This window comes from Puma concolor, chromosome B4 (genome assembly GCF_028749965.1).
Source record: "Puma concolor isolate L17-30 chromosome B4, mPumCon1.1.hap2, whole genome shotgun sequence".
Lineage (NCBI taxonomy): Eukaryota > Metazoa > Chordata > Mammalia > Carnivora > Felidae > Puma > Puma concolor.
Window position 1 is genome coordinate 20,752,485 of NC_141673.1, and position 20,852 is coordinate 20,773,336.

General features: G+C 39.2%; 1 protein-coding gene across 5 annotated transcripts in view; it reads right to left on the reverse strand.

Moving 5' to 3' along the window:
- ANO4 (anoctamin 4) overlaps positions 1–20,852 on the reverse strand; it is a 428,017-nt gene that overhangs the window by 145,626 nt on the left and 261,539 nt on the right. For 4 of the 5 annotated variants that reach the window (XM_086712550.1, XM_025926582.2, XM_086712552.1 and 1 more), the window contains 2 exons: positions 6,359–6,459; positions 2,889–2,933 (listed from right to left, as the gene is read on the reverse strand). In XM_086712550.1, the coding sequence (XP_086568676.1) occupies positions 2,889–2,933; positions 6,359–6,459 (146 nt within the window). The remainder of the gene's footprint in view (positions 1–2,888; positions 2,934–6,358; positions 6,460–20,852) is intronic. The other variant, XM_086712549.1, reaches the window with a different exon arrangement.

Genomic DNA, 20,852 nt, shown 5'->3' on the forward strand with positions numbered 1-20,852 from the left:
TTGTGCCTCACCTCAGAAACACTGGGGATGAGCCAAATAATCTCAGTACTAAAAAACCCTGAAGATAATCCTGATGTCTGCTCACATTTGAGAACCACTTCTCATAGGACAGCTATCATGGCAGTTATCACTAACTTCTAAATTATTTTAAATGTTTATTTAATTTTGAGAGAGAGAGATAGAGACAGAGTGTGAGCAGGGGAGGGGCAGAGAGAGAGGGAGACATAGAATCTGAAGTGGGATCAAGGCTCCGAGCCGTTAGCACAGAGCCAGATGCGGGGCTCGAACTCACGAACTGTGAGATCATGAACTGAGCCAAAGTTGGACGCTTACCCGACTGAGCCACCCAGGCGCCCCTAACTCCTAAATATTCAAAATCGATTCTCATCTCTCAGCCTTCATCAGAAGTTGAAGAACACCCATTCTTATGGGAACTCACTCCTGGTACCTTTGACACAGTCCTCTCTTGGGTCTCCTCCTTAAATTGTTCGTTTTCATCCTTCTTCCATTTCTTCCTGCCTCTTTAATACAGATTCTCCAAGGAATTGCCACTGGCCCTCTTTTTGTACTTTGCCTCCTTCCCTGGGAAATTCCATCTACTCCCCTCATTCAAGTCATGACTTCTATATTTCTGAGTCCAAAATTGGATTCTCTAGCTTTACCTCTAAGCTCAACTGCTTTGCCATCATTTCCAGAGGCCTTCAAGACACCTATGTGTCAAAGACCTACTGTGAGTTATACTACAGAATTATTAAACAAAAATCATCATCTTTCTCACCTGTACCTCTTCTGGATTTTCATTCTTCTTTTACTTCCAACATTTTCCCAATCCCTTAGGTATGGAAACCTCTTTCTCTCCCTCAATTTCCAAATACTTGCTAAGTACTTTTGCTTATAATTTCACAATCTTTCTCATACACTTTGCCTTTCTGCTGTAGATTATTTTTTGTTTGTTTATCCAGGGAGAAGAACTATAATCTGAACAGTTTTTTCAAGTAAAAACTAAAGACAGAGAGAGAGAGAGAGAGAGAGAGAGAGAGAGAGAGAGAGATTATGACTTATTTTAAGGAAAAACTTTTTAATAGTCAGGTGCCCACAGCTGTATTCGGAGACTCCCTATCTCCACAGATATTCAAACATGGGCTGGCTGACCCTATAGCAGAAGTTCAAGTATCAATTGAGTGGTTGGACTTGATGACATTTGATACCCAATCCAACCTTGAGATTTATGGTTCCTTTTATCACCATTTTCTTTTAAGTCCTCATTGCTCTCTCCTCCCCCACAGTGTAACTGTTTCAGTTCCAAGTCTGTGATACTTTTGGCAGATCTGGTTTTCTTGTGCTTTTTTGGTGTGACCTCCTTTTTCCTCACTCAAATCCTCTCACATGTGTAAAGAAATTCATTTGCCCATTCACTGCACCTACTATGTGCTAGGTGCTCGAAATATAGAATTGGACAAGCCATCCTTGCCTTCGCACACCATCCAGGTGGATAGATGGTCACCTACATCATAGGTTACAGCACAGGCCCAGAGGTCTTGTGTTTTAATAAGCTTTCCAGGTTTGCTGGTTAAAGTTTGAGAGCTATTGAGAACTAGTGATATAGGCTAATATGTTACCATCAGAGTTTTATAGAAGGTCATTATATGACAAGGGACTAATCTAAATCATGGTAAATCCAGGGCACCTGGGTGGCTCAGTTGGTTAAGTGTCTGACTTCGGCTCAGGTCATAATCTCACAGTTTGTGGGTTCGAGCCCTGCATGGGGCTCTGTACTGACAGCTCAGAGCCTGGAACCTGCTTCAGATTTTGTGTCTCCCTCTCTCTGCCTCTCCCCTGCAAATGCTATGTCTCTCTCTGTCTCTCAGAAATGAGTAAACATTTAAAAACATTTTAAATCATGGTGAATCCAAATGCCATCACTACTGTCTAAGGAAAGAAGAATTGCTTGTAAGGATACTGTGCAGGGACATTTATGGAAACCACATCTTAGTTTCTTTGGATGTCAAGTCTTATACCCTACTTTGTTGAGTGCACATGCATTTGAGTAAACCCACTAAAATATATCAATTTATCTTATAATTATCATTCTGCATAGCACATAAACAGAGTAAACTTGAATCCTAACTCTCACAGAACAATAGGATTTTCAGAGAAATGCAATGGTCTCCAAGTTTAATAGTCAGCTCAGCTCAGGGTGAATGGTCACATAAAACTAATTAAAATTTTGAAATCAGGTTCCTAGTTATCACAACAGTATCAAATTAAAGGACTCCATTGATGCCCCCCCGTTTCCCTGGCTTCTCAAAAAATAACAAGAAACAAGCTTTGGAAGCGTATATAGTACACTGAAGGCAATTTTTAGCCAGTAGAATTTTGGGTGGGTGGGGAAAGGTTAAAGAAAAAAGGAAAGTAGGAAGGGCTTCTGAGTAAGGTAATACATCAACATATTTTATAAACAAAGTCTTACTAACATAAGAGGGCCCCGCCCATGGGCTGCTGAACAGCTATCTGCTTTTTGACAGATTTATTGTCTGCACTTCAAGATTTCAAGTTACTTATAGTGGAGGGTGGGATTTTTGTGGAAAAAAAAATAACATTCAGACCAAAGATGCACTCAACAGCTGGGGATTTTTGGTAATTTATCTAATAATAGAATGGGCTATAAATTCTGTTCTCCTAAGTGTGAAGAAGTTACAGGGAAGATTCTGAGAAGAGCATTTTCATCTTTTCTCTTATCTTTCCAGGCTAACCTGAAATACCTATTTTGGAATGTTCATGGCAGTCAGTTTTGCCATATGAAAAAGGTCCCCAGCTTGTGTTCCTTGTCATTGTTGGAACAAACAGGCCAACAGATCAAACACATCATGACAGAGCATGCTACTAACCTGCTCATGAACTTGTACCGGCGGGGCAGGTAATAGATTTTTCTCCTGGAAGAACAGCAAAAATGAAGCCAGTCGAGAAGAAAACCCATCGTCAGTTACAGTTTGAACTAGCAAGGAAGGAAAGGAGATTGAAGATAGAAGCCTGTAAGAGGTGAAGAAGAAAAAACTAAAAAGAGATTAACAGTGAGAAATGTAGTAGGAACATAGGGCATGCATTTTTGAGTCATGAAATCTTATGAAATATTTTCCATTGGTATTTCTTCCTCTCATTATCATAATTTTTTATGGTTGCTCTTCGCCTACACAGCCTGTGCAGAACGATGATTTGGAGCAATTGGTATTCGTATGAATTTAGCCGAGGTCAGCCTTTTTTTTTTTTTTTTTTTTTCTTTAGGAATGAAGAAATGGATTGCCAGCCTGCTGGCAACATGCACAATTTAATGGGCATACTATTATATTAACTAATATTTATATAGCTCTTGAAGTTTACAGAAGACTTCTCTCATTTGATTTAGCCAGGGTAATATAAAAAGTACGTATTTTACAACCAGTATGGGAAGAACAGTAATCAGCATCAACATCCTACTGCAAATAACCGCACTAGGGAAACTGTCTAACCACTGGCTCTGACTGGACATGAATTAAAGAGGTAAAACAAGGAATCTTGGAAAAAAATCTTTTAAAATTCAGACTTAGTAAGGGTGTGTTGTACTTCTGTGTATCTGTATTTTTTAAAGCACTCCAGATTAAAATTCTGGGTGTAATCTGAATGGAGAGTGTATGGATTAGATGCTTTATAAAAAAAAAAAAACAATTAGCCCTTTCATATTTTGGGCTTCAAACAATGGAGTAGTAATGAAACTGATGTGGTTTATATATATTCTGAACTGTTACTAAGCTATCTCACTTATGAAAAATGAGAAGTTTATACACAACTTTGCCCATCTATGAAAACTGATAAACATATTCATGTTTTTAGTAGACGAAACTACTAAAATAGAGACAAGATCACAAGCTGCTAGGGGTTTGTATTGAGGTAGAAGGGATGAACAGATGGAGTAAAAAAGATTTTTAGGTCAGTAAAACTATTCTGTGTGACACCATAATGGTGGATACATGACATGGATTTTTCAAACTGCATAGAACTATACAACCCAAAGAGTGAACCCTAAAGTAAACTGTGTACTTTAGATAATAATAATGTATCAATATTGGTCCATTAAATATAACAAATATACTACACTAATGCAAAATATTAACAATAAGGAAACTGAAAGTGGGGTGAGAAGGCATGTATGAGAACACCATACTATCAACTCAATTTTCTGTAAGCCTAAAAATGCCCTAAAATTAGTCTATTAATTAAAAAAAAATAAAAATAAAAGAGACCATATCCATGGACATATAAGTACTTAAGCAAATTTTGTTCACAAATTCCCTTAAGAAAATTATTCAACTTTGCTTTAAACATTGCAGGAGTAAAAAACCCAAGGAGACTAACCCAGGATTCAGAAGCGCAATCTACAGGAAATAATAAATACACACACAATTCTTTGAGGCATTTACATTTAGCCAAACTGATGTTTGTACATTTTGTTGAAGTGATATGGCAGGAAAATTCCTCCTTTGGAAATACATAGATCTCCTTAGGCTAGAGTTATTTACCTGAAACACTGGACAAAATAACTGCATAAAATTTAAGTGCATCAGGTTCTATCTAGTGAAGCTATGCTTAAGTAAAATCACACCAATATTAGTGAGGCTAATTAGTATCCACTATTAGCACTATTTTGTCCTAACATTGTCCTTCAGGAATAACTACATTTACAAAGAAGATTATTATTCATAGTTATTATAGTTTTTCATTTATTCCCTGGATCACAGTCTCTTAATACGGCATAAGGAAAGTATTAATGCTGCTTCCAGGCTGCACTTTTCTGCTATATAATGAGCATGTAGAAATGTTAGTCATGATACAGTCAGGCCCTTCATATATGAAATGGTTCCACGTACTAGGAACTTGCTGTTCATTAACACTGCTCAAGTTTCCACAATCTCCTTGGGTTTTTTGCTTGAAAACTGTGTTCTGGTAGAAGGTTTTGTGAGATTGCTAGGGAGGAACTATCAATTTCACTAAGTTTTACTATCTCACTTTTATCAAAACACAGACTTTTGACTGTTGGCTGTAAGATGTTGGTCTGATACACGACTGTGTCTAAGCATAGATTTCTTTTCCTTTTGGTCTTTATGAGTGATATGGTATTAATCCGTATTAAATAGTTATAACATTGATAAATAACTGGCTTTAATTAATTATAATTATAGTATAACAAGTTTCAATAGAAACTAAACTGATAAATGACTCAGTGATTTTATATAATTTTTTTAATCTTTGGGTTCTCAGATTTCCTTTGTCACATTTTAAATACAAAAATAAGTCAAAAGTTTAGGACTATGTTTATCTCAATTCCTTTGAGAATTTTGCCTTGAGGTAAACAGATATTAGAAATCCCAGCCTCTATTTTGACTTGGTATTAGAACAAAAAGGCCAATAAACAAAGAAAGTAAGATGCACCAGGGAGATACATTACAGATCTCTGAGTGGAAATTGCCCTTCTCTAAATGTGTCCCTAGTGCCTCTGTCTCTGTAATTTCCCACAGCTCGTTAAGAGGTATATTTTAGAATTGGCACCAGTTTGCTTGGTTTCTGTCATCTGACTTGGTCTTATTGGCAAATTGTGAACAAAAAGGTTTTAATTTTTTATTCCCTTTGGAACTTCCCTTGGTACTAAATCTCTCCATCTCCTTTAGGATATTCCATTATTTACTTCCTACATATTTTGGCATTTATAATTTCAAGTTTAAAACTTTATCTAGCAAATGTAGATACCTTTTCCTTAATCTGTATGGAAAATAAGAATATCCACTGCAAGATGAAGGTAAATTAATCCTTTAAATAACTAAGCAATCCACATGAAGTATTTTCTATTCCCTTTGGAATAAATATCAATGATTATGCTTGCACAGTACTTATGAACTGACTTTTTAAAATTTAAAAATGATTTAAAAAGTAGATCACATTTTCATGAAATTTCTTGAACTTGCTTTAATGGAGGCAGATTTTAATGTCAGTAAGAACCTGCACCATCGATGCCTGGGGTCTGGCCATTCAAAGCAGCAGTACACAGGGCTTTTGAAAATGACATTTTGGAAATGAAAATGCCACTTGGAAAATTCTTATTTCTCAGAGGCAGTTGACATATTTACCTGCTAAGGACTGAATTAGCCAGGAATTTTCACAAAAAGCCATGAAGTCATCATAAGCCATAAAGACTGTATTTCCTAAGCATTTTAAACACCTTCTCTAATAATGTTTCAGTCTGCATTTCGGTTTTATTTGTTTCAAGAGAAGGGTACATTAGTTTTACAGGGAAGCAGTAGAGAGTGGGAAAAAATATATTTACACCTACCTGAAAGGCATTCTTACATTCATTTGTTCTGCATATCTTCCAAGCACTTCCCATGGGGCATGCAACTTCACAAAGATAATGTCACTATTTATTAGAGAGGACTGAAACAGAAAAAAGAAACAAAATTGAAAAGTATATCCAAATTTCCTATGGTTTAAATTGAGTTGGAATTTAGAACAGGAGTTTAGGATTTGGGGCATTTTCAGCCAAAACTGGGTCCTTGTGTGTGCATCTATTCATTCAAAAAATGTACCAATATGTGTCTGGCACTGGTCACCCAGCTGTGAACAAAAGAGACATGAATGCCATTTACATTCTACAAACATACAAAAAAAAAAAAAAAAGAAATAGGCAAAAACAGGTTTAAAAGAAAGATATAAATTTAGATAGCTATGAATATTCTGAAGATAACAAAATAATGGGAGAAATTATAGGGAGGGGGGCACACACTACTTTGGGCAAGGGGTCCAGAAAGGCCCCTCTGCAGAGGGGACATGCAAAATTGAGACACAAAGGAGCCAGCTGGGTAAGAGCATGGAATAAATGTTCCAGGGGCAAAGGCCCTAAGCTCAGAACTCGCGTGGTATGCTCTGTGTTTGAGGAGCAGTTAGGAGAGCAGAGTGGCTGGAGTGTATTCATCATAAAGATTAGCGTGAGAAGAGGTTGAAAAGGTGAGTGGGAGCCAGCATGTGCAGTGCTTCGCCAGCCATAAGACAACTGGACTTTATCCCAGGAACACTGGGAAGTCATTTTGATTGAGATTTTCAAAGATCACTGTGGCTAGTGCATGGAGAAAAAAATATATCAGGGAGAGTTGCAGAGAAAGCAAGAGAAGAAGAGATGCTCTCAATCATCCAGGCAAAATAAAAAATCGGTGGTTGTGGAGATAGAGGGTCTTCAGTGAGGTGAGTTTTGCATCTGGATCACTATCAGGGAAGGCTTTTTCAAAGGTTTTTAACTCCTCTTGGGCTTTTTATCAATACAGCACATAGAGAGGAAAGTAAAACCAGGACTTCACATTTTAGTAACCACCCAACAAGTTTTGGTCTATGTCTCTGGCCAAGGGATATCTCCAATTAGGAGACTTCCTTTGGAAGTCATCTCCCAGGGCTGGGTTGTGGAAGGAGGTAGAAGAAAAATGAGAAAACAGTGAGCCAGACCAGTTTAAATTAGCAAAATGGTCTATTGTTTATCCATATCTCTTTCATACAAGCTCATTCTGGACTGCATGCCATTTAAATTTTTATAGTGTAAGAATGTTAACAGATATTTTAGGCTTGTGTGGCTAAGCTCTCCTTATAACAATATTTATAAACAATCCATTACTTTTACACAACTGACAAAAATAGAAGCCCAACTTTATGGGATAAATTTGTGCTACAGGGAATTGTTTTTAAATTGCAGATGATGTGCAGTTGCAATTCATTGCTCATATTTTCATTCAGAGTCTTCTTGCTGGGTTTATAAATATTGTACTTAATTTATAAGAATTCCCCAAGATATTATGAAGATCAAACTGGTATCAACTACAAAGTTCCCAGGAACTCTGATGGTGGTGAATTTCCCAAAGGTGAATTTCCCAGAGCCTGGGCCCAAATCCACAATGATGGAGGGCAAACTTTGATATTGGTCTGAAAACCAAACTTTCTAGCAATTCAGGCTGAAATGAGGTTTTATATTCTAGGTTGGGACAAGGAGACCTCTGGCTGTAAGCCCCCTAAGCACAAGGAACATTTCTGCTATTCACAGTCGAATCCTCCGGGCCTAGCACAGTGCCTGATCCAGAGGGAACACACAATCAATACTTATCTAGAGTATGGTTAGTGAAATGTGAACAGTTAGTCCTGGTCCAAGTGAAAGTTGCTTGTCCTGTGAAGCAAGAAGGATGAAGTGATTCTTGGAGTCACATAGCTGGTAGGCTGCAAATGAGGTACCCATCCAGGGAACAGACAAGCCAATATGCACTGAAGATGTGACAACCAGCTGTTGGATCTCTTTGCATGAACTGGTTTTCCATTGAGTAACCCATTATATCCAATCCTCTCTAGATTGGATGCTTATAGCTACGTAGCCAGAGGGAGTGTAAATGAGCTCATAGGTAGCAATGTCCATACAGAACACGGAGAAAGTGCACATACCCACAAAAATCTCCATCCTGTCCCATTCACATCTGTAGATGCAGATATGAGATGGTCTCAGCTTATCAGCTGAGCAGTTTTTGCACTGGAAAAGACTGTCATTTGTTTTCCAATATATAGTACAGTTTTCCAAGTTATAAAACAGAAGACTATTTTCTAATAAATGGATCTTTTTGTTTATATTAAAGACATACATCAGACTCTGGGTAGGTATTATGGCTTTCCCACTTGAAAATGTTAATTTTGACATTGGGAATTCTTTAAGTTCACTTAGCCTTCCTACAAGATTTTACACTCACCTGCTTCTTCTCTCATCTTCCCAAGACAGAGTGAAACTGTGCATCAAGGAATATGGGAATGTAATTGATTCACAGACTCAACCAAACTCTGATTTATAGCAGAATATAATCTTTTTTTAATTAAAAAACATTTTTTTACATTTATTTATTTTTTAGAGACAGAGCACAAGTTGGGGAGGGGCAGAGAGAGAAGGAGACACAGAATCTGAAGCAGGTCCCAGGCTCTGAGCTGTCAGCACAGAGTCCGATGTGGGGGCTCAAATCCACAAACCGTGAGATCATGACCTTCGCCGAAGTCGGACGCCTAACTGACTGAGCCACTCAGGCAGAATATAATCCTAAGATACACTCTCTTTGTGAAATTATTGTAATTGCTAGATTTATAGAAAATAAATACAGTGGAAGAAAAATCATTTTGTAGAACTCCACGAATATGTGAAAATATTAAGGAGACTACACTAAAATATTATACTTAGGGCACATTTTAAATGCCACATTTCTGGGGCATCTGGGTGGCTCAGTCGATTGACTGGCTGACTTTGGCTGAGGTCATGATCTCATGGTTTGCAAGCCTGAGCCCTGCGTCAGGCTTGCTGCTGTCAGTGCAGAGCCCGCTTTGGATCTTCTGTCCCCGTCTCTCTCTGTCCCTCCCTCGCTCACACTTTCTCAAAAATAAAATAAACATTTATTTATAAATAAATAAATAAATAAATATCTGTCACATTTCTGTGTGTGGAAAAGCCAAGTTCATTATCTGAATACACATGGAGTCAACTAAAATTCTAATGTAGACTCTACCATTTTCTGCATAAAAGCATAGCTGTTTTGACTCATTCAAGCGGGATAAAAATATCTTCATTTTTCTTATTTCAATTATAATAATAATTATAAAACCATCACTTTATTATTATTTTTAGAGCTCAATACTTTTGGAAACAATTTCACATTGTTACCTCATTTTATTCCTACACAAACCTTGCAAGGGAGGCTTTCCTTCTACTCCTTAAAGGGGAAAGAGACAGGCCAAGTAATTCACTCACAGCCAAACTGAATGTTTATCCCAGATAGAGCTAACACTCATATCCCTGGACTCCCTTGTCAATTTTACCTAATAAATTCTGCGGTTTAAATAAATCTATGGCTTTGTACATGCATTGAAGATGCATAATTTCTGAATTGTTTATATAAATTAATCTGTTTATTAGTTTATACAAACTATACAAACTAACCTGAAAAGAATTCTGTATTTTAGAAAACAAAGCAACAAAAACAAGGCAAAAGTAAGCTACTAATGAATTAAGATTTGATTTGAGACTATTAAAAGTTACTTTCATAATCTTGAGAAAAGTCTTAGCTGAATTGCTTTGAATGATAATGAATGTTTAGTCATAGGTTGTATGTGTGTGTGTTGGGGGGGTACTTATTACTTACATTCAGTTTTTCAAGGAGGAACTGAACATCATCACAGAAAAATAAATATGAAACATATTACTGCTAATTATATGGTTCATATATCACTCTTTTCTCTACTGCTGAATGATTATGCTACTGTTTCTAAATAGGTTTTTCCTATTATTATTAAATAGGTTTTTCCTATTATTAAGTATTCCTTTCCACATAAATCCAAGAGAGCAAGTGACAAAGCGAGGAGAAATGAAATGGTTTTTTGAAACATAGAGTTGTTTCATTAATATCCTGCCCCTTAGGTTAGAACCATGGGGAGAAGAAAAATGGCCATTTAAAGGAGTTGGGAAAATATCTCTGGAAGAATGGCTGGAGAAATTAAGAAGTAGCATGGAAACCACCTGAACTGGAAACAGAAAACATTCCTTCTTTCTTTCCTTCATTCAGCAAGATCCCATTCAATACCCTGTATGTACTAGATGCTAGAATGCTAGGATATGTAAGTCATGGTTCTTGCCTGGGTATGTCACAATTTAGTAAGGGAAGGCTAAATCAAGCAGCACTACAGAAAAGTAGTGTGCCATTACCTAAATCAAGCAATCTCTCTCTCAAAGACATGTATATGAATATACACATCTTTATATCTCATGAGCACCAATACCATTGCTGAGAAGGGGATACTGAGTTAAAAACAGGTTTGGATGTGGGGGCATGGAGGTAGTGCATAAACTCAGTTTTGGAAATGTTAAGTTTCAGCTACCCAAGAGAAGATGCCTTGTGGGTAATTAAATTAGTCTGGAACTCAGGGGAGCAGTATGGGCCAGAGATACAAAGTAAATGTGGCCAGGACATAGACGGCATTTAAATCTATGGGATTGGAAGAGAGCACTTTGAGAAAGAGTATAGGTGCAGAGCCACCTATGGGTAGCTGAACTTCAGAGGTTAGTTAAGAATGCAGACTCTGAGGTCAGACTATACATATTCATATTCCTATGTCTCTTTTACCAGCTCTGTGATCTTGGGTAAGCTATTTACCTCTCTGTGCCTCAGTTTGTTCAACTGTAAAATGGAAAAATGATAGCAATATCTAGCTATGGAATCACACTAAATGGCATAATAAAGATAAGATGTATGTAAAAACATGTTAGTTGTCATGATCTCCAAGATGGGCCATGCCATACTGGTAGTGTTGGGAGGAACATAGCTTTCCTACTCATCCAAGTTACAACCTGTGAATATGACCAATAAGGAACCAGTATCTGAAGAGAATTTTCTAGTCTTTGACTACAAGGCTGAAGAAACCCTGAGAATCAAGCCTCAATTCCTGTCTCCTGTCCCTCCATGGTCCCCAGGTCTCTTATATGTTAAGGACATTCATTCATTAAGATTCAACAGACATTCACTGACGACTATATATCAGGTACTCTGCTAGGTGTTGAATATCCAAGATAGCTAGAATTTATAGTATAGAGTAGGGGACAAATATTAAACAACAAATAAATATGGGATTTAAAATTATGAGAAGTAGCCAAAAGGAAAAAATATATAATGCCATAAAAGAGAAGAGTTGGGGGTACCTGCCTTAGATTTCCTGGTTAACCTCTGAAGGTATGGCATCTAACCTGAGATCCAAAAGATGAGAAGGTGCTAGCTGTGGGAGAAATCAAGTGAAGAGCATTCCAGACAGAGGGAAAAGAAAGTATGAAGACCCAGAGATTGTACTAGAAACTAAAAGGCTCAGGTGACTGCAAATTGTTAAGTTTGAGGTAGGCAGAGTTACCTGAGATGGAGTTGGAGAAAATGGCTGTGGACAGACCATGCCAGGCCAAGTTCAATGTGGTAAGGAGTTTAGATTTTATTCTGTAAGGTCAGTGAGAAGTCACCAATGGGTTAAAAGCAGGAAGGGAACATGAAGCTTGTTTTAGAAAGTATACTCTAAATAGCCTATGGAAAATGTTCCAGAGGGAACCCAGGACTTGGAAGTTCAATAGGAAAGTTATTCCAGCAAGCCAGGTAAGACAAGATGATGGCTGAAACCAGGAGGCAGATGTAGTAAGGAAAAATGGGACAGACTTGAGATCAATTTGGAGGCAGATTTGAAAGTATTTGGGATTGGTCAAATGAGGAGAGAGAGAAAAAAAAATCCAGTGTCCAAATTAATGTGCACGTTGTTTCACCTGGAAAACTGGATGGGATGGTAGTACCACATAATGAGTTAGAGAATAATCAGGGGAAAGATGGCTGTTTGCTTTAGGATATGCTATATTTGAGAACCTGGGAGATATATACATACAAGTGTGAAGTAGGCAAATGGGTATGGGAATTGGCCTCAGGGCTAGTGGGGCTTATTAATTTGAGAATTACAGACACATCATTAATATTTAAAAGCAGAGAGCTTGATGTGGTCACCTTAGGAAGTAGCGAAGACTAGGCACTAGGGCGCAACAACATTTAGAAGGTTTGGAAGAAGAGAAAGCAACCATCAAAGGAGACTAAGGAGGAACCACCAGAGAGGTAGATGGGAAATAACAAAGGAGACAAAACAGAAGCTGTGAGGAATGGGTGTTTCTAGAAGGATGAAGGGATGAGCTGTGTCAAGTAAGGAGCAGCTCAGGGAACCCTTCCCACAGCTAGTCCGGGCTGATGCTTAAAGTTAGTGCCATTTGTCCCATCTCTGCTGCAGCAGCTATCTCTTAGGGCTTGCTGACACTGTCCTTGGCCCTGGCTTTGAAGCTGATGCAGAGCTGAGGTGGAACTGCTCCCAGTAGTGTTCAGCTTGTTCCCTGAAGCGAGGACCTTCCATGAGGAGTCAGAGTGATTTCAAGGAGGACTCGTGGGTACCAAGCTATGTCTCTCCCAAGTGCCACTCCCTGCCACATGCAAACCAGCAGCAAAGAATGAAGCCCACACGAGTCCCTTTGCCCATGCTGGGGAGAGACAGGAGTGCCCTCAGAGCACTTTGTCAAGGGGCAGAAGTGGCTCGAGTCTCTGCTCTGCACCTGGAGTTCCCTGTCTCTGGCTGTATGTTCTCCAACTTTTCCCAAGAATTCTCAGGCAAAAGCTGCTGGCAACCTCCCAGAATTTCTGAGATGGGCATGCAAATCAACCTCCCCTCTACCTCCAGGTCTCCTCACAAACACATATGCTAATTTCAAAGAAAAAGCTCATTGCAATTTGAGCTTCATTTTACATCTATGATATAGGTCTGAATGAGATCATGATCTTGTACACAGTCACACGTGGATAATATGTTTGTGTGTGTGTACATAAAGACAATATACCAGAAAGCACATGTGCCACAGAAACCTTATTCTGGGAAATTTTTATCAATCTATTTTCACCTCAGATATATTTTCAGTGACTAGGTTATACTAAAACAGGACGGTAGCAATTCTTTAAAAAGTAGCAAAAGAAGGGAAAGCAGTTTAAAAGGATATGGTTAATCCCTTGTTATCAAACATTTATTGAATGCGTATTCATCACTAGCTTTGTGCTGGGAAAGGGTCATTTGTGTTACAGTAAGGCAACTAACTCTGATGTACCTTGGACTACACAAAAAAAGAAGACAGTTATAATAACTGTATATGCAATTTGAGCAGAATTATAAAACAACAAATAAGTGCATGACATGTAACCTTTCTTAATACATAAAGAAAATAGAGTAAACACATGGCGTAATGATTAAAAGTCCTAGCTTTGGAATTCCCAAGCTTTGGAATTCAAGGTTCAAGGGCCAGATGTGCTACTTAGTAACTGATGACCTTGAGCAAAATATTTCATCTCTATAAGTCTCCATTCTCTCATCTGTGAAATGTGAATTACAGCACTTCAGATTTCTTCTGAGGACTATGAGGTTTAATACAGGCAAAGTATTTAGCTAGTTCTTTGTGCACTAAAAATGCTCTTTAAATGGTAAAGAAGGTATGTGATTTATCAAGGCATATGAAAACATTTTCAAAAGTTAAAGCTTTGATCAAAGAATAAAAAGGATTGCTTTCTTCAAGCTGGTTTGCGAATTTTTGCCATGAAAATATAGTGATGGAACATTAGTAATGAAGAGGTATTTGCTTGGAGGGACTAGGAAAGGCAGCTGCATGTGAAAATTGAACAGTGTTCCTCTCCAAGGATATTACAGAGTGAAGGTCTGGCTCAAGGGAGCCTGCCTCTCTCAGTTTCAAGCTCATTGGATTCTGGTTTCATCTAAGAGATAAAAAATAAGAAAGTAAGATTGGGGTTATGTTTGTGCTAAATAGGAAGAAGGAACAGGTGGAATGGGGGAATGAAAATGGAGGTCTATTTGGAAATAGTCCTCCCATTGGTCTAGGTTTATCTGTAGCAACCCAAAGAAGTCTTGGGGCCCTATAAGAGGATATCAAAGTTAAAAAGGCCTGTCCATCGCTTCTCGGCCTTTTGGCTAAGATCAAGTGTAAAAAGGCCTGTCCATCATCCCTAGGCCAACTGAGCTCAAAAGATGATGCAAATCCATTTTTTAAATTTGAAAGAAATGGTCTTAAGAGAGCTGGAGCTTAGGAAGAGAAGACTAATGGAAACCTAGGCATAGATACTTCCCAAAAGTATCTAGAAGTATCCTTGGTTTGTCTTGAAAGGTAACCATTGGCCAACAGACAACTGGGTACTACTGTGCAGTAGAAAGAACGCGTGGGAAGGTCCTCCCACAGCTCACTGCACACTTGGGTAAGTCACTTCACTCCTCTGACTCTCAGTTCCTCACTGACCACACAGAGATAACATGGCCCCTGAGCTGCAAATGTCTATGGCTGTTTTGAGGCTCAAATTGGAATAACATGGAAAAGCGTGTTGAAAATTGCCTGGTCCCAGCCTGGTCTCTGAGTGGACCTTAGATTTGCTAACGGGCCTTTCCTTTCTGACTTAAGTTTCCTCACCTGCAGAAGGAGGGGCTGGAATAATTCACTTGGTTCCAAACTTATTCAGTGGAAGTGTACCTTGGAAATCATGGTGTTCTCTGCAGGTGACCATGAATCTCATCCTATGAACTATAATTTAACACTCACTCACTTATCCATTTATGTATTCCACAAACCATTATTGAGAACCTACAAGGTGTTGGGAGGACAGCTGTGAATAAAACAGACTGAATCTCTGCTCCCATGAATTCTACTGGGGAGAGAGACTTTGAATAAATAGGTATATAGTATTTCTGATGGTATGCCTTGAAGAAAAATAAATAAGGTGAAGAAAATAAAAAGTAATGGTTGGAAGATTTTATTTTAGATACAGGGGTATGAATAGGCTTTTTGGTAAGGTGACATCTGAGCAGACACCCAAAGAAAGTGTATAAGAATGTGGTTTCATTATCCAGGGACAGAACATTCCAGGCAGCAAGAAGAGTCAAAGGCAAAGGGCCTGGGGCATAAATATGCTTCACATTTTAATTTATTGAGCACAAAGGGTCAAATCAGGGTAGTTACTTGCACCTGTTCTGTATCACCTTAGGCAAATAGCAGGGTGTCACTTTCTTATAACTATATTGGTAGAAAAACAAAGAAAACTCTTAAAATGCTGCAGCCAAAAAACATTAATTTCAGCTAGGAATTCAGATAAGCCTCTTGGAGAAAAAAACTATGGTGGTTCAGACCTGAAGACACATATAGATTGAAAGTGAAGAAATGAAAAAAGATATTCCATGCAAATAGAAATGAAAAAAAAAAAAAAAGGCAGAGTAGCAATACTCATAAAAATGTAGACTTAAAAAAATACTTTGACGAGGAGTTACTAGGAAGATGGTGGCATAGGAGGACGCTGGGTTCACTGCACGTCCTGCTCATCACTTAGATTCCACCTACACCTGCCTAAATAACCCAGAACACTGCCAGAGGATTAACAGAACGGAGTCTCTGGAGCCAAGCGCAGACGAGAGGCCCACAGAAGAGGGTAGGAAGAGTGGAGAGGCAGTGCGCACTCCACGGACTGGCGGGAGGGAGCCGGGGAGGAGGGGCGGCCCGCCAGCCAAGCAGAGCCCCGAGTCTGGCTTGCAAAAGCGGAGGGGCCAGACGGAGTGTGTTCCGACAGCAAGTGGGACTTAGCATCTGGGAGGTCATAAGTTAACAGCTCTGCTCTGAAAGCGGGAGGGCTGGAGGACAACGGGAGGGAGAGTTGCCGAGGCCTGGGACGACAGAGCTCAGTTTGGCGGGGAACGAAGGCGCTCGCCAGCGCCATCTCCCTCGCCCATCCCAAAGGGAATCAGTTCCTGCCAGGGAACTTGCTTGCTCCGTGCAAACACCCAACGCTGTGCTTCTGCGGAGCCACCCCTCCGGCAGTGGCTCTGACTCCCTCCCGCTGCCACAGGGCCCCTCCTGAAGTGGATCACCTAAGGAGAAGTGAGCTAAACCTGCCCCTCCTGCCCCCATGCACCTTGCCTACCCACCCCAGCTAATACGCCAGATCCCCAGCACCACAAGCCTGGCAGTGTGCAAGTAGCCCAGATGGCCATGCCACCCCACAGTGAATCCCGCCCCTAGGAGAGGGGAAGAGAAGGCACACACCAGTCTGACTGTGGCACCAGCGGTGGGCTGGGGGCAGACATCAGGGCTGACTGCAGCCCCGCCCACCAACTCCAGTTATACACCACAGCACAGGGGAAGTGCCCTGCAGGTCCTCACCACTCCAGGGACTATCCAAAATGACCAAACGGAAGAATTCCCCTCAAAAGAATCTCCAGGAAATAACAACAGCTAATGAGCTGATCAAAAAGGATTTAAATAATATAACAGAAAGTGAATTTAGAATAATAGTCATAAAATTAATCGCTGGGCTTGAAAACAGTATAGAGGACAGCAGAGAATCTCTTGCTACAGAGATCAAGGGACGAAGGAACAGTCAGGAGGAGCTGAAAAATGCTTTAAACGACATGCAAAATAAAATGTAAACGTCCATGGCTCGGATTGAAGAGGCAGAGGAGAGAATAGGTGAACTAGAAGATAAAATTATGGAAAAAGAGGAAGCTGAGAAAAAGGAGATAAAAAAATCCAGGAGTATGAGGGGAAAATTAGAGAACTAAGTGATACACTAAAAAGAAATAATGTACGCATAATTGGTATCCCAGAGGAGGAAGACAGAGGGAAAGATGCTGAAGGGGTACTTGAAGAAATAATAGCTGAGAACTTCCCTGAACTGGGGAAGGAAAAAGGCATTGAAATCCAAGAGGCACAGAGAACTCCCTTCAGACGTAACTTGATTCGATCTTCTGCACGACATATCATAGTGAAACTGGCAAAATACAAGGATAAAGAGAAAATTCTGAAAGCAGCAAGGGATAAACGTGCCCTCACATATAAAGGGAGACCTATAAGACTCGTGACTGCCCTCTCTACTGAAACTTGGCAGGCCAGAAAGGATTGGCACGATATCTTCAGTGTGCTAAACAGAAAAAATATGCAGCCGAGAATCCTTTATCCAGCAAGTCTGTCATTTAGAATAGAAGGAGAGATAAAGGTCTTCGCAAACAAACAAAAACTGAAGGAATTCGTCACCACTAAGCCAGCCCTACAAGAGATCCTAAGGGGGATCCTGTGAGACAAAGTACCAGAGACATCGCTACAAGCATGAAACCTACGGACATCACAATGACTCTAAACCCATATCTTTCTATAATAACACTGAATGTAAATGGATTAATGCACCAACCAAAAGACATAGGGTATCAGAATGGATAAAAAAAACGAGACCCATCTATTGCTGTCTACAAGAGACTCATTTTAGACCTGAGGACACCTTTAGATTGAGAGTGAGGGGATGGAGAACTATTTATCATGCTAGTGGAAGCCAAAAAAAGCTGGAGTAGCCATACTTATATCAGACAAACTAGACTTTAAATTAAAGGTTATAACAAGAGATGAAGAAGGGCATTCTATAATAATTACAGGGTCTATCCATCAGGAAGAGCTAACAGTTATAAATGTCTGTGCACCAAATACAGGAGCCCCCAAATATATAAAACAATTACTCATAAACATAAGCAACCTTATTGATAAGAATGTGGTAATTGCAGGGGACTTTAACACTCCACTTACAGAAATGGATAGATCATCTAGACACACGGTCAATAAAGAAACAAGGGCCCTGAATGATACATTGGATCAGATGGACTTGACAGATATATTTAGAACTCTGCATCCCAAAGCAACAGAATATACTTTCTTCTCGAGTGCACATGGAACATTCTCCAAAATAGATCATATACTGGGTCACAAAAGAGCCCTTCATAAGTATACAAGAATTGAAATTATACCATGCATACTTTCAGACCACAATGCTATGAGCTTGAAATCAACCACAGGAAAAAGTCTGGAAAACCTCCAAAAGTATGGAGGTTAAAGAACACCCTACTAACGAATGAGTGGGTCAACCAGGCAATTAGAGAAGAAATTAAAAAATATATGGAAACAAACGAAAATGAAAATACAACAATCCAAACGCTTTGGGATGCAGCAAAGGCAGTCCTGAGAGGAAAATACATTGCAATCCAGGCCTATCTCAAGAAACAAGAAAAATCCCCAATACAAAATCTAACAGCACACCTAAAGGAAACAGAAGCAGAACAGCAAAGGCAGCCTACACCCAGCAGAATAAGATAAATAATAAAGATCAGAGCAGAAATAAACAATATAGAATCTAAAAAAACTGTAGAGCATATCAACGAAACCAAGAGTTGGTTTTTTGAAAAAATAAACAAAATTGACAAACCTCTAGCCAGGCTTCTCAAAAAGAAAAGGGAGATGACCCAAATAGATAAAATCATGAAGGAAAATGGAATTATTACAACCAATCCCTCAGAGATACAAACAATTATCAGGGAATACTATGAAAAATTATATGCCAACAAATTGGACAACCTGGAAGAAATGGACAAATTCCTAAACACCCACATTCTTCCAAAACTCAATCCGGAGGAAATAGAAAGCTTGAACAGACCCATAACCAGCGAAGAAATTGAATCGGTTATCAAAAATCTCCCAACAAATAAGAGTCCAGGACCAGATGGCTTCCCAGGGGAGTTCTACCAGACGTTTAAAGCAGAAATAATACCTATCCTTGTCAAGCTATTCCAAGAAATAGAAAGGGAAGGAAAACTTCCAGACTCATTCTATGAAGCCAGTATTACTTTGATTCCTAAACCAGACAGAGACCCAGTAAAAAAAGAGAACTACAGGCCAATGTCCCTGATGAATATGGATGCAAAAATCCTCAATAAGATACTAGCAAATCGAATTCAACAGCATATAAAAAGAATTATTCACCATGATCAAGTGGGATGCATTCCTGGGATGCAGGTTCAACATTCGCAAATCAATCAACGTGATACATCACATTAATAAAAGAAAAGAGAAGAACCATATGATCCTGTCAATTGATGCAGAAAAGGCCTTTGACAAAATTCAGCAACGTTTCTTAATAAAAACCCTTGAGAAAGTCGGGATAGAAGGAACATACTTAAACATCATAAAAGCCATTTATGAAAAGCCTACAGCTAACATCATCCTCAATGGGGAAAAACTGAGAACTTTTTCCCTGAGATCAGGAACACGACAGGGATGCCCACTCTCACCGCTGTTGTTTCACATAGTGTTGGAAGTTCTAGCATCAGTAATCAGACAACAAAAGGAAATCAAAGGCATCACAATTGGCAAAGATGAAGTCAAGCTTTCCCTTTTTGTAGATGACATGATACTATACATGGAAAATCCGATAGACTCCACCAAAAGTCTGCTAGAACTGATACATGAATTCAGCAAAGTTGCAGGATACAAAATCCATGTACAGAAATCAGTTGCATTCTTGTACACTAACAATGAAGCAACAGAAAGACAAATAAAGAAACTGATCCCATTCACAATTGCACCAAGAAGCATAAAATACCTAGGAATAAATCTAACCAAAGATGTAAAAGATCTGTATGCTGAAAACTATAGAAAGCTTATGAAGGTAATTGAAGAAGATATAAAGAAATGGAAAGACATTCCCTGCTCATGGATTGGAAGAATATTATCAAAATGTCAATACTACCCAAAGCTATCTACACATTCAATGCAATCCCAATCAAAATTGCACCAGCATTCTTCTCGAAGCTAGAACAAGCAATCCTAAAATTCATATGGAACCACAAAAGGCCCCGAATAGCCAAAGTAATTTTGAAGAAGACCAAAGCCGGAGGCATCACAATCCCAGACTTTAGCCTCTACTACAAAGCTGTCATCATCAAGACAGCATGGTATTGGCACAAAAACAGACACATAGACCAATGGAATAGAATAGAAACCCCAGAACTAGACCCACAAACATAGGGCCAACTAATCTTTGACAAAGCAGAAAAGAACATCCAATGGAAAAAAGTCTCTTTAACAAATGGTGCTGGGAGAACTGGACAGCAACATACAGAAGGTTGAAACTAGACCACTTTCTCACACCATTCACAAAAATAAGCTCAAAATGGATAAAGGACCTGAATGTGAGAAAGGAAACCATCCAAACCCTAGAGGAGAAAGCAGGAAAAGACCTCTCTGACCTCAGCCGTAGCAATCTCTTACTCGACACATCCCCAAACGCAAGGGAGTTAAAAGCAAAAATGAATTACTGGGACCTTATGAAGATAAAAAGCTTCTGCACCGCAAAGGA